General features: G+C 42.1%; 1 protein-coding gene across 2 annotated transcripts in view; it reads left to right on the plus strand.

The window, feature by feature from the left end:
• sptbn4b (spectrin, beta, non-erythrocytic 4b) overlaps positions 1-14,967 on the plus strand; it is a 96,852-nt gene that overhangs the window by 38,031 nt on the left and 43,854 nt on the right. For both annotated transcript variants that reach the window (XM_085430804.1, XM_085430805.1), the window contains exons 21-25: positions 203-333; positions 418-643; positions 6,030-6,232; positions 8,304-8,394; positions 13,589-13,735. In XM_085430804.1, the coding sequence (XP_085286930.1) occupies positions 203-333; positions 418-643; positions 6,030-6,232; positions 8,304-8,394; positions 13,589-13,735 (798 nt within the window). The remainder of the gene's footprint in view (positions 1-202; positions 334-417; positions 644-6,029; positions 6,233-8,303; positions 8,395-13,588; positions 13,736-14,967) is intronic.

Raw genomic sequence — 14,967 nt, forward strand, 5'->3', positions numbered from 1 at the left:
GGCAGGGGAGAAGTGGGTGCTATAAAAATAATTAATGCACGCTGTCCTTAATTCCACATTGCAAGAGTGAAAAAGTACAAACAGCATGCGGATGTCGTGTAGAGGTCATAAAGAAAGTTTTTCTGTCTACACAAACTTCCAGAGTATGAACTAATGTATAATTAATGAATTGTGATTCATGCTCCTTACCCTGTCTTGTCAGGACCTGGACTCATTCCTCACCTGGTTGGTCCAGACGCAGACCGCCGCTGCCTCAGAGCAGCTGCCCAACAATCTGGAGGAGGCAGAGAAGCTCATCAACGAGCACGCTGCTCTCAAGGAAGAGATTGGACGGTAGGTGAATGTTTTCTACAATATATTATGTGATGTTATTTCAGGCTGTGTAGAGAATAACTGGGCAGCTCTCTGTTCACGCAGGTACGAAGAGGACTACGAGCGCCTGCAAGCCATGAATGAGCTCCTGGAGTCCGAGGAGGCTCCTCTCCCACAGGCCGCCCTGCAGCAGTGGCTCCAGAAACTCGATGTCGGCTGGAACAAGCTGCTGGAGATGTGGGAAAGCAGGAGAGAAGTTCTGGTCCAGGCTCACATTTTCCATCTATTCCTGCGTGACGTCAAACAGGCCGAATCCTTCCTCAACAACCAGGTGTGTGTGGCAGCGTCACTTCATCTGTCAGTGGTGCAAAATGAAATTTTAGTGGGATTGGCCTGAAATTTGGGTCCCTATTTATGGCACTGACACCCTGTGTAATAGAAAATCGCCACTATTTACCTTATGTACAGTAGACTAATGTTCTTGATGAAGTTTCTTTAAGTACTCCAATCACAGAAAGCCTAGACGATGCTTCTACACTGCAGCTTTTAGGTGAGCCTTTCAAGACTGCTGCTACAGAGGGGGCGAATCATATTCGCTGTGCTTTTATTTACCTTGACATCATATCTTTCCTTCAGAAGGTGGCAGGCAGAATGCAGGACCCAAACACAGGACTCTGAGACTGAATGATAAAGTAAAAGCGGCAGTTTTATTGCTGGATAAAAATTTTTATTTTTCTCGCCTGTCCCATTTGGTTCTTTAGCCATCAGAATTGTTGTCTGAAGACCAACAAGGATACCCAATGGATTTACTTTGCCAAATGGATCATCGTGGCATTGCCGTATTGGTCCATTTGGTCGATCTTTGTTTTTATTATTTATTATATTTTATTTTCAGATGTTACAGACGGGACAGACATGAGTGAGAGATAGGAAAGGGAGAAAGAAAGAGGAAGGAAAGGGAGAAAGAAAGAGGAAGGAAAGGAAAAACAGAAGGGGAGAGGGACAGTGAGAAAGGGGGGGAGAAAAAAAATAAAAATCTCCTGGATCACCTGTTGAGAGAAGAATAGAAAACAAGCAAAAAAAGACAAAAAACAAAGCAACATACTAAACACAACACCATCGCATTAATCTAGCTAAGTGTAAACAGCAGTAAATACTAAATATTCAATGTTGTTGTGCAGCACGCAGGACAGATGTGCTTCGAAGTAGCAGCCAAGAAAGGTGTAATTTGGGTCTACGAGCAGTGAACACCCGTGTGCATACCTGTGTGGATCAGCGCACTTGTATTCCAAAGGTTTCTCCATGTAACGATCTGCTAGGGAGTGTGGGGGGGCCACTTTAACATGAGATACAAGAAAGCTAAACTAGAAAACCAGGAGACGCTGAACATTACCATAAACACAGAGGAAAAACACAGCAAAGAGCAGGGCTTAAATACACCGAGGGAAAGAGACACAGAAGGAGAGCACAGCTGGGAGTGATCAGAGCTAACGAGACAAGGGGAATCAAAACCAGACACACTGCACACAGGACAGGGACTATCAAAATAAAACAGGAAACACACGACAGGCACAGAGGCACGAACTTGACACTGAATAGAGGGAACAGGGAGCACAGAGACAGGAGAAACAAACTGCGACATGAGACACGACTGACTGTGGCGCAAGAAAATAAATATGAAGACAGAACTAAACCCACACTAAACATGAGGCCACAGGAACAAAACCTAAGAACTGGAAGTCACAGAACAAAGAAGAACTAGAGAGCTAGAAATACAAAACAGAAACCAAAACACTAGCAGTGATAAACCATGATGACACCAAAAATCAAAGTACAAAACTCAAAACACCGGGTCACCGATCCAGGACCGTGACAAGACCAGAGTGAGCTCTATAGAGCACACAAAATCAGTAAAGAAAAAGAATATGCAGCCCAGCTAATGCCGTCATTTGTTTATCCTTATTTTGAGCAGCAGAAATAAATCCTACTTACTCTGCGTTTATAACAGTGAACCAAAGTAAGGAGCAGGAATAGAAAAAGAAAGAGTTGGCTGAAATGGACATATGTTACTATACGCTAAACTTAGAACTGAGGTCAGCATCTGATGAGAAAATAGTCTACCACTACTACTTCATCCTTAAGTCAGCCTAAATGATAATGAATAAACTCTGTTATTATACTTTTTATTGCATCAAAACAACTTGAAGTCTCTGTAAACAGATTTAATAATGCCTGGTGACTGCAGCAGAGCATCAGCTAGCCTGGGCGTTGGCCTAAAGCTCGGCCAGCAAAAGAAAGAGGAGAGGGAGGGTGTGTGTGTGTGTGTGTGTGTGTGCACGTGTGCGTCAGCAGGTGTCTTCTTGCAGTGTGTCTGTGTTATGGGGTGTTGGAGCAGCAGCTTCTAGTAATTCTATATGTATTTTCTAGCTTCTTGATGAAGTGTAGGAGGAAGAGATGTTGGCAGTGTTCTGATGCTCATGTCTGTTTTTGTGTTACCACCATATGATGTTACGGTGGTATTTATAGGACTGCGCCAATTATACACGTTCTACTTTGCTAGATTTTCTTCAAATACAAACTACGCGTTTGTTTGCAAAAATCAGTCTTTTATTTTTCAGCGCATTAGCAAAATAAAAGTGACAACTGATTTTCCGCTTCATATTTTTATACTCAAATTCTGCTAGAGTAGCTTTGCGTGGTTTATTGTCCTTGTTGAAGCCCCTCAGTTCAACCTCTGTGTGAAACAAGCTCCGCCCCCTTTAAAACCATCTTTTTTTCCCTTTTAAGTCAGCTTGATTCTAATTGACTGCCCTTCTTCAAACAGAAGATATGACCACCTCCCACCTTGATCAGTGTTTCTAAAGTGATGAGAAAAGAAGATTTAGAAATTGTCAGATGGCCAAATAATGGCCGGGCTTTTGCTTTTATAATGTATTAAAGCGCTGTATTAAAACATCATACTCATATTACTTTATAAGTATTTTTTCAAAGCCTCAACTGCTCTACGGGTGAAGTTTTTCCACGTGGTGAAGACCAACAGTCAGTTCTGGCTCTGCAGTCAGCATTTGTGTCTGTATTACATGTAAAAAGGTTTCGTTTTCCGATCTGAAATGTCACAGGCAAAACTGACACTGACCGTGTGTGTCTGCTCGCGGATGTGTGTGCGTCCGTGTGTGTGTTGGCCGGGACGTCTCTTTCAGTTTGCTAACAAATCTTTACCAGGGACCAGCTCTTCTTATTAGCCTGAAGGAGTTGATTTAGAGAGAGCAGCATTTTTTTTCCAATAAGTGTGAAAGATGTTCCAGGCCATTGATCTCTGACTTCATCTCCCTGTTTAATTCCTCAGTTTGATTTATTTTCTCTGAATGTGAAGACTACTGTCAATACAGACGAAATGCAATTGTTGTCTTTCAATCAGCTCTTAAACTGTTGACAGAACAAACTAATTACTTTTAGGAATAGTCCTTCCTGCTTATGGTACAGCCCATTTCAGAGGATGTTCATTTTTAAATTGTAGAGTTTAAATATGGGCTCGTTTAGTCGTTAAAATAAGAATTTCATTATCAGTGAATGAGCCTATTCTTCTTCTATTCTGTTTGACTCAATGGCAAAGAAACAAACCCATTTTCCTGCAGAGTCAATTTTAAAGGCTTCAGTTTCTGACTATTATACCAAAACCTAAAGATGTTCAAATAACGGAAAACAAACAAAATATTTAAATAAAGAACACGAGGCAGAGAAAGGTCAATTAGCCAATGCAAATAAACAAAACAGACATGATTATATATATAAAGTATATACAAAAAAAATACATATGAGAAGATGCAGGTGGAAACAAACAGGTGAAACTAATGAGCCGTAAACCAAGTAACTTCTAGGTTGACCCTGAGTTTTCTGTGTTACAAAAGATGGTCACTTGTTACTAGGATAAATTGAAATGGTGTTTTATGCTGTAACCTAACATGCTGTGGAGCAGAATATGTTTGAGAAAAGAGGTGAACTTCTTTTTTTTATACACTTGCCATCTTTGCTTCACGCCTTTGCTACCTGGGTTCAAATAGGTTACACATTATTATTATTATTATTATTATTATTATTATTATTATTATAGTCATGTTGTCCACACCCCCAAAAAAAGGAAATTGGTTGTTACATTTACAAAAGTCTAACTTGTAATTTGAACAAAATAATTTCCTGTTTCTATGGTGAACGTAATTAAATCATGTGGGATCTGTATGAAATTCAACAACTTGATTTGTTCTTGTCGAGATCACATGATACAATCTAGTAAGAGTGGTTAGTTGCCTTGACTCATGAAATCCACAAGATCACAGGAGATTTCAGACCACAGGAAAATCCCTGGATAAAAGGCAGACAAGACACACTCAGCATCAAGCCTTGTAATCATAGCTTTCCTACTTTTGTTAAGTCTAGATTGACAGCTTTGTGGCGCAGTGGTTAGCATTATTGCCTCACAGCAAGAAGGTCCTGGGTTTTTAATTTGCAGTGGGTACTCTCTGATCTCTATGTATTAAATGGCCTGTATTTGTATAGCGCTTTACTAGTCCCTAAGGACCCCAAAGCGCTTTACACATCCAGTCATCCACCCATTCACACACACATTCACACACTGGTGATGGCAAGCTACATTGTAGCCACAGCCACCCTGGGGCGCACTGACAGAGGCGAGGCTGCCGGACACTGGCGCCCCCGGGCCCTCTGACCACCACGAGTAGGCAGTGTCTTGCCCAAGGACACAACAATCAAGATTACAAGGCGAACGCCCAACTCTTGAGCCACGATCGCCCCATATTAGCCCTATGATAGACTGGCGACCTGTCCAGGGTGTACCCCTATCACATCTATGATAGGCCCGCCCAACCTTGATAAGGTAATAGGATGGATGAAGTGGAAGTTGCTGTAAATCTATTAAAATGTTATGTTAACCACTTTAGACTTTGTTGAACATTATGTAATATGAAGATAACGTGTAGTATTTAAGTGACCGAGTATTCAATAACTTGAATAGTGTTGGATTAAAGTGAGAAAATTGTGAAGGATTAAAATATTCCAAGAGCTCAACTTACTTCATCTAAACATGTTTCAATCACGTTTTATCAACACAAATTGCACAGAGTTTATTAAATATGACTAACTTGTGTTGATTGAACTCAGTTGTTTGTGTTGCTGCCAAAGTGAAACATCTGTGTGCAACCACTGTGTTAAGTAAATCCAACATGTTCTTTTTTTTCATTGCAGTCTCACTGATTAAAGTACTTCAAGCGCACACACATTCATGTGGCTCTTGCTGAACTACTGCGTGTTTCCTTTTGCACACACCTCAACTTCTGTGTTGCTCTCAGCCTATTTTTGTGTTATTGCTTCATAATTCTACAAAGAGATGAATTCTTACTCTTATCTTTCTTTATAAAATCAGTTAACCAATCAGAGCTGTGATTGGTCATATATATGTTACCATACCACTAACGCAGATATCCTCAAAAATAGCCTTCTGATAAACATGGATAATGTATGATCAGCTGACTATCTAAAAGGATGTACACTTGAATGTGGATTCAAATAACGGCAATCCAGTATTTGAAAATAACAATATTAACTCGTATCAATCACATTTATTGTTCTCTTTCACTTTAACTTTTAGTTCTTGAACCAGAAAAAAAAGAAATCATGTGACTTCTCCTGTCTTTATCTTCTAGGAGTCTGCGCTCGCTCACGTGGAGCTGCCCACCACAGTGGAAACAGTGGAAGCGGCTATAAAGAAACACAAGGACTTCACCACCACCATGGAGCTGAACCTGCACAGGATCAAAGCTGTGATCGAGGCAGGAGAAAGTCTGATCAGCCAGAACAACATCTACTCTGAACGCATTAAGGAGCGCATCGACACTCTTGCCAACAGGTACCACGTGCTGTACATGCAAAACAATATAGAGAAAAGAAATGTAAGTGCTAATAGTCTGAAGTATGAAGTGTGATTAAAAAAAACGACAGAAAGGTGTCTATTAAAAAAATCAAAGCCCTGATCTGATTTCAATTGGACCAAATTTCCCTTTGAGTAAAAACCTTCAACTCATTCAGTGTGATGCAGCTGGTAGGAAGCTGCTGATTTACTGGTCAATCTACATTCAACCATCATCTATGGCCATGAGTTATAGGTAGAGACTGAAAGAGTTGATGGATACAAGCAGTGGAGATGAGCCTTAGAGGTAGCTGGTGCCTCTCCACATCAGAAGGATCCAGTTGAGGTGGTTAGGGCATGTCCAGCTTGTAGGAGGCCCTGGGGCAGACCCAGATGGCATGGGAACGCCTCAGTATCCCTCCAAAAAAGCTGGAGGAGGGAGCCGTGGAGAAGGACCTTAAGAACTACTGACCTTAAGAAAACTTTCTGTGCGTGGTGTGCCAGCACATGATGACACGATCGTTTTGACACGCTCAGCGGAACTGTGCATGGTCAGTCTGACCCTGGGGAACAAATTCTGGTTGCAACATCTCATTAATGTGAAAAAAATATGAGTACAATCCTGATCTTGCAACTCACCCGAAGCGTGACACGAGTTTGGTACTTCCAGGAGCAGTGACCTAAAAATAGCAGCCGGGTTGAAAAATGGTACAGAAAGGTACAGGACGATGATCGTGAGCAAGAGAAGAGCCGAACTGAAATCAGGAAGGTGTTCAGACTTTTATGGGACTGTTCCCGTACATTTTTGATGACAGTTTGTAACTAGAAGCTCTGAAACAGAGGACGGTGATGATCAGTTTCATTATTGAGGTTTAATGTTAATCAAAAAGGCATAAAAACATTTAAATTCTCTCATTGGCAGCTAACACTGTCTATGAACACATTTAGAATGAATGAAAGTTGGAAGATTTTTGTGTGTAGCTTTACTCTATTGAACTATACCGGTTATATATTTACATAGTGTATATAACAGTAATCTCAAATTATAAACAGGAAAGCACTTCAAGCAGTTGGTAACTTGAAAAAGTTACCTGCTGTTTGTCAAGAGGCCTCAGGCTACTTGTAGTAAACACGGAGTCCCAGCTGTACGTTCTAAAGAAGCGGTCCCCAACCCCCGGGCCACGGACCGGTACCGGGCCGTGAGAGTTGAGGCTCGGGTGTGAAATTTATGGTTTTCAGGGTTTTTATCTTTTTTGTTTGTTTTGTTTTTAATTGTTTTTCTCATTAACTCGTTTCCCTGGGTCTCTTCCCGTTTGTTATGAATAGATCTTATTTTTTTTGGTACCGGTACTGGTTTTATTTTGTTGTACTTATCCGTGACACCTTAAAGGCCGGTCCGTGAAAATATTGTCGGACATAAACCGGTCCGTAGCGCAAAAACTGCCGCGCTAACATAATACAAAGAATAATTGCAGCTAAAGGATTTAAATCAAAGCAAGAGCAAGACAAAAGACAGAAAGCAGAGTGTGGTGTGTTTGGTCCAGGACTGACACCCGTCCGTGAAATCTCTGTGAAAGCTGAGATTGTGCAGCGTGTTGTGTGAGGGGGGTGGGGCTGGTTATTTGTGGCTATAGATTTCTATGTGTATCCTCACAATAGAAATGAGAAGAAGCATATGTTGTTGTTTTTGTGCTGGAGACAGACAAATGAACACAACACAGTGCAATTTATGGACTTTATTTAGCTCACATAATAATTACTGCATTAGCTTTTGTTAGAAATAAAGTGATTATATTTTACTTTATCTACAGTTAACAGCAGTAAACATGGATCTCTTTTAGCAACATTACCATGTCTCTCTGATACTGATCACGCTTGTGAAATATTCTATAATCTACAGCAATCGTAGAGATTGTTGGGCACATACTCAGTTAACCACTCTTATAATGCGTAACACTAAGCCTAAATCTGATGTAAATACCTAATGCTTCTAATGTACACACACATCTAAACAACTGAAATTAAATCAGAGTTATTTTGACTGAAGTCTCCTTTTCCTTTGCTTTTTCAGGGGAAACAAGAACAGAGGGCTGGCCCAGCAGTGGCTGGAAAAACTGAATGACCAGTGGGAACTTCAGAGGTTTCTCCAGGACTGTCATGAGGTAAAAGGCTAAAAATTCAGTTCAATTTAATTCAGCTTTATTTATATAGCGCCAAATCACAACAGTCTCCTCAAGGCGCTTAATACTGTATGATAAGGCCCTACGTTAATAGAGAGGAAAACCCCAAAAATCTGTGTTTGTTTATCAGTTTCTTCCCTGTTCTTTAGATTCAAAAGTAAACATCTCTTCAAGTTACTGCAGAGATTTTGCTGGCTCAGAATGGGCCTTTGGGGGCTGACTATGCACATGGCCGTCATACAGTAAAGACGAGGGGTTATGAAAGAAAACAAAGCGTTCTCCTGCTATTTCACACCATTTCATAGCCAAAAATGTATTTTATGCTCTAGCTAATGAAGCCTCGGTTAGCAAAACTGGTTAAAAAGAATTATTGAAATATTTTTGTTTTTGGGGGAGGTGTTATGTTCCTCAAAATGTCCTTTATGTGCAGCTTTATGCTGTGCAAACACATGCTAACAGTGAGCGGAGATACAAATGGAGTCTGAGCATGCCCGCTTTAATCATACTGCTATTGTTGGAAAGTATCATTGATATGGTCCACACCTCCTGCCTGTGTGTGTGTGTGTGTGTGTGTGTGTGTGTGTGTGTTTACGCTGCACACGGCTCCCCTCTGCTCGCCCCTGCAGTTTTTGCTCTCTCACCCAGCAGAGTCACCTCCTTCTGGGCCAAAACCATGTGTAGTTTCAGCAACTTTCTCTCTTTGTGCCTCCTGCATAATTCAGCAGCTCAGTCCCTCATCACTAATTCAAAGGAGGAAGAGTGTATCTCACTGTATACATGAGTGTGCGTGTGTGCGTGTGTCAACGACTTGTTTATGCGTGTACATGAAGCGTTGAATGCATATCTCTAGAAACACAGCATGCAAAAGGAGGCTGAGTGTGTGTCGGTGTGTCCGTAAGTGTGTGTGTGTGTGTACAGTGGATGAGTGACACTGCGTCAGTCTGTAGGAACCTGAGCTCTCTGCTAGCAGGGTGTGTTCTTCTGTTCGGGCCAGGCTGCGTCCTCGTGCTTCCTGTTACTCACTGCTGCTCTCTATCCACTGGCTGACACATTTACAACAAAATCCGATAGTTTTATCCAAAATTGCATCACATATACAGTTTATACTGAACGCTTCGGTCTGGTCGGTGGGGTAGATGAAGGACACCCCTGTATTCAGCACTTTGATCATACTTGCACCGCAAGATCTTTAGCGAGTGTTCCTGGATTTTGTTCTTTGTGCTTTTACCTATTTCACCATCTGTGAATTTCAGCACTTCCTTTCTTCTCACCTAACGTTGAGGTGAGAGACTAAACAAAGTACCTCTCTTTTGCTCCGACTTGTAAAGAAAACCACTAACTGATTTAGGAGTGGTTGGTAAACACTTTATAGGATCACCCATAATACCAGGTGCTTACTAGCAACTGTCAGCCCCAAAGCCATGTACCACTTTATTTGTGGACAGAGCAGTTCAACATGAAATGACCGTATAAAAATATATTTCTTTAAAGGATTGATATACTTCTTTTTTTTTTTTTTAATTTGTGCAGAAGTTTGTGCATTTATTAAAATATCCTGTAGAGTCTAGGAGGTTGTGGCTGATGAATATTTTGGAAATACCCTGGACAATCCATATGAAGGGGAGATGGAAAGGAGCAGGGCTACAGGACAGATGGTGTTACAGGGTGGTGATGGTGGGCCCCTCAGTGAACTTGCACATGTGACACTGTATCAGGAAATAGTGGCTGCATGTTGTCAACGTCAGCCCAAAAAAAGCTGAAAAGAACAAAGCTGATTTTTCTCCTCTTGCATCTTTACAGTTTCCCATCAGCCTGTCTCTTCCACTTTTTCCACAGTCCAACAATGTCTTCAGGACAAAAGGGGACCAAAGAAGTACACTGAGTTACAGATCATGCAGTGGCTTTTCACCTGGATTCCCTTCCTGAACTGTTCTCAGTAAAGAGCAGGTGTATGCCCAGAGGCTGACAGGCTAAATATAGTGGGTATCTATAAAGATAGATGTAGCACATGTTAAGTTACTCTGTAAATGCCCTCAAGCCTGCCAGTGATTTTGCTTTGTCACAGAGGCTTTTAGATTGGATGACTTTTTGCATGCTGAGGAGGAAAAGTACTGAGTTTGATATTCCTGATATCTTGAGCCTTTTGTGGTCTCTTTCATAGAATATCTGCAGTGAACTAGCATTAGCCCTGAACTCATTGGGTCTTCTCATTTAATGACACTGTTGTCTTCTGCCATCAACAAAGTGGGCAATGCAATGCATTTTGTAATTGCATGTAGGAATCGGCACATTAGAATGTGTGACAGTGTATTTGGAGTGCAAAAAAAGACATCAACAGCTGTAGCCAAGCCCAGAAAAGGAATCACACCTCTGAGTGTCAAAAGCCCTGTTTATGCTGACGCTGTGACAGGGCAGAGTCAGATCTGCATTGGTGTCTAATGAGAAACACTATATTTTTACAAGTTGAATAAATACATAGGATTACTTGCAGAAGCTGGATTAACTTTAGAAGGAAGAAGATCACGGCAGACAGAATCTTTGAGCGGCATTGGTCAGTCAGTGGAGAGCTTCTAGCATTAATCCCTCCTATAAACACTTCTATGGTCACATGGTTCCAACATCAGCTCCAGTAAAGTTGTGGTGACGCCTTATTGACATCACTATCAGTTCTTTGTTGATGAAAATTCGTGGAGCTGGTTCTAAATTTGTCCTCAGCATTGACACTGGCATCACATTAGAGAGACCGACTGCGAGATTGGGAAAGTTTTAAAGGGCCTCAGGTGTTGCTCATCCTGCTGATAACCTTTCATTTAGCATCTGCGGGCGAAAAAAGAAACAGCGATACTTCGAGCCTTTGGTTCTTCACAGACACTACCACACATCAGCATAGCTACACCTGTGTTTTGTGAAAAAGTGTGACGTATAGAAATGAAATTTTAGTCTTTATCCAAACATTCTCCTTAAGTCCATTGCTTTAAAACCTAAACACACACACACAGTTTTCCAAGGTGGCTTTCCTGATGTACATTTTTTTTTATGTCTATCAGTGGAAAATTAGGGGACAGTGATGAAGTAGTGATGAAGCCCGATAGCATGATGATGACTCTGAGTCTTCCTTTGACCCTCTTCTTTCTTCCATTACGCCCCACCCCGTCCCTCTCTTTGCTTTTTACGTCAGCTGTTCATTCATCCTTCCCCCAATGCACCTAAAAGCTCTCCTCCTCCTTGCTCATTCATTTCATTTACACTCTCTAGAGGCATCAGCCTGTGACCCTCCATGACCGCTATAGTTGCAGGCTGTGTGTGTGTCTGTGTGTGTGTGCACCCATGACCTTTGCAAGTAAGTGGCACACACACATCTGTCTGCAAATTCATGTATGTGTGCAAATATGTGAGGCCTGTTACCTGTCTGTTCTGTGTGATGATAGGTGAAGGATGATGTGACAGATTGAGGGAAAGTGGACTGAAATCTGACCGTGGCCTGTTTAAGGAAAGGGGAGCAGTAGAGCCGTCAAACATATAAATATATCATTCAGTCGTTCCCTACCTCTCTGCCCATTATCAGCCCCCTTCTTTTTAGTGTCCCTTTGCTGTTTCTCTCTCGCTGTTCTCTGTGCTTTACCACTGCAGCAGTGTCAGGCAAGCTGGAGACAGAGAGTGCAGCTGCCTGGGACTGCTGCAGAGAGGAAGAGAGGGATGATAGAAGAAGGTGATGTACATGGAGAGGGAGGAGAAGATGAAACAAAAGCAGCTGTAGAAGAGTCGTGAGCTCAGCTGTTAATGCACACTGATGGGCTTCAATCAGTTAAAGCTTTGAGCCCCTCTCATTCATCCATCTTCGTGCACCAAGTCCACACCCGCCCCTCCGCCTTCCCCAGCTTGGCATCATTAGCCGTGAACGGTGAGCCCGGAGGCTTTGCTCCCCCTGCCCCCCTAAAAATTCTAATCCCAGGCTTTAGCTCCTCCCTCTCCTCTCCTTATACACTTCATCTCTTCTCCAACCAGCCGATTGGCTCACTCGCTCACTCAGCTGCCCGCTCGCTGAAGGTGTGAGGAAAGGGGAGGGGCGCCCGCGTACTGGCTCGGCTGCCTGCCATTTTATTGTTTTGGGAAGGAGGGGTTCTTTTTCTTCTTCTCTCAGTCATCCTCACTCTTTCCCTCGTCACTGTTCTGCCCCCGCCCCTCCTCTCTCTCCTGTTTGAGTGCAAGAAAGAGACAGAGCGAGAGGAAAGAGAGGGTAGCGCAGCCTCAGTTTGAAGTCTCCAGTCTGTCTCTTCTCTCCAGGATTGTTGTTATTTACCCTCCTGCCTGGCGTTTTCCCTTCACCTTTGCATCACTGCCCAGGGTATTTGGCTCTGCAGAAGGCACCCCTCAACTCTTTCCGTCCTCTCTTTTCTTTTTTTCTTTCTGGCTCTGCGGTGAAGAGCATCTTTGCATGCGTGTGACAGCAGACGAGCGAGGATGCGGATACCAGCGGCTGCCTGCAGCTGCCACAACCCCGTGGGCTGCTGATCTTAAACACTGCCGGTAAACTGGTTATTCTATTTGCATATCTGGTTTAGGTGCGGGGCTGGCGGTGCAGGTGGAAATATTACACGCAGGAATGAGAATGTTGATGAGGAAGAGACGAGGGAGCCGATGCTGACCTGAATATTTTGGTGATGCTCTCAGCGCAGGCGTGAGGCTCTTTTTTTTTTTTTTTTTTTTTTCACCGTTTGCCTCTCGCAGATGGTCCCCGTGTGGAAAATGTACACATTTTACTCTTTGATGGAGAGCGGGGGTGTGCGTGTGTAGGGGGGTGATTTCTGCATGGGTGTGTTGAAGCTGAGGATACTGTCTGTGAGGGGTTGTGCACATGTAGATCCCTGCCGCCATGCTTGTTGGTACACGTGTGTCTGCTTACATGTGCTTGCTGTGCATCATTAAATTTTAATGTGTGTGTGTTTGACCTTGTTTAGTTACAGTGCACCTTATTTATAATTCAGTTTTTCTGCATAACAAATTAATGGAATCATATATGCATGAATTAGAATAATATATGTACCTACTGATGAATGCTTTGGTCTGGTCACGTCTTTTAAAGTGAGGAATTCCTCTGTGCAGCATCAGCTCCTCAGTTATTTACTGTAACTGTCCTGTACTGACAACTCCTTCTGTATCTGTGTCTCTCACCCAGCTGGGGGATTGGGTGTATGAGAAGATGCTAATGGCGAGGGACAGCAGTCGAGACGAGACCCAGAAGCTTCATAAGAAATGGCTGAAGCACCAGGCTTTTATGGCCGAGTTGGCCCAGAATAAGGAATGGCTGGACAAAATTGAAAAGGTAAGTGCAGCTGGCCGTCCCAGTGATGTAGCCTCGCAGGCACATTTCCTTTTACAGTGTCACTCTGTTTTTGTTTTGTTTTTTTGTCCATTCAATTTTTTTTTTATAGTGCAACTCTGAAATTTACTGCAAATATTATGGCATAGAGTCTGACTTTGACCTAAGTCAAGATAGACACAGAGTAAATGACAAAAGAGTATTTCATGTGGACTTTGACCTACTGATGTAGTGATGTAACAACACCTGTGATTTTCTTGGGTTCCTCTAATATCTTAGCAACATCTCCTGGGGCACTTTTGCTCTTTCTCTTGTGACTCTCTCACAATTTGTGTGACTTTAATATGAATAATGGCAATACATGTATCCATAATTGTCGTAATACTATCCAAATGTCATGTATGAAAGCCATCTACCCATACATGCAAAACCTTACTCAGGAAGCGTTTGAGCAGCTAATCTCTGTGCAGGTGGACAGAACGGTCAAATCTCTAGTCAGCATGACTTACCTACACAATAATGGATACAGGAAGTTGCAAATTGTGAGAAAGTTGAAAAGATTGGAGCGTTTTTCGTTCATCGATGCGTGCCGTCATCAGAGCAGAACAAATGCTCTCAGTGCAACACCGGAAAAGCAGATGTTTACACAGAGTTGTGTTTCTAAAATTTCTTTAGGCATCAATGGTTTTCTGTTGTTTATACTACAGAATATGGCATCTTTTGTGTGTATTTTTATTTGGAAAATTATTCAGGAATTAACTGTCTCGAAGTGTTCCTGAAATTCCCTCTCCATCTTAATTTTGAAATGTAAACGATGGGTTCCAAATTCAGGCTTGTTGTACGTAGGTCGGATTAAGTTAAACACAGGAACAGATACAACATGCACATTTGATAAAAATGGCATTTTTAGTAGAATTATATACCAACGTAACAAAAAAATGGTTCAGATTATGAGTAAATAATAGAAATGTGGTTGACATAATGAACTAATTCCCAGGAAATTGCTCTTGTTTTGTTTGCTGTCACGTAGCTTGTTGCTCTGGAAAGTGAAAACTAGGCCTCTTTGCAATTTTACCAATGAGCCTCCGGTTTAAAAAGCTTTTAGGAACAAAAGATGAAGACTGCTGTACATATGGGAACAAAAGAAAAGATGTGTTTTACTGTTCACTGAATCATTTTGGCTTTGTGTGTGTGTGTGTGTGTGTGTGTGTGTGTGTGTGTGTGTGTCTTGTATT

The sequence above is a fragment of the Copadichromis virginalis genome, linkage group LG14, assembly GCF_057382275.1.
Source record: "Copadichromis virginalis isolate Kocher_CV1m ecotype Utaka linkage group LG14, C_Virginalis_male_GT1.1, whole genome shotgun sequence".
In the NCBI taxonomy this organism is placed as follows: Eukaryota; Metazoa; Chordata; class Actinopteri; order Cichliformes; family Cichlidae; genus Copadichromis; species Copadichromis virginalis.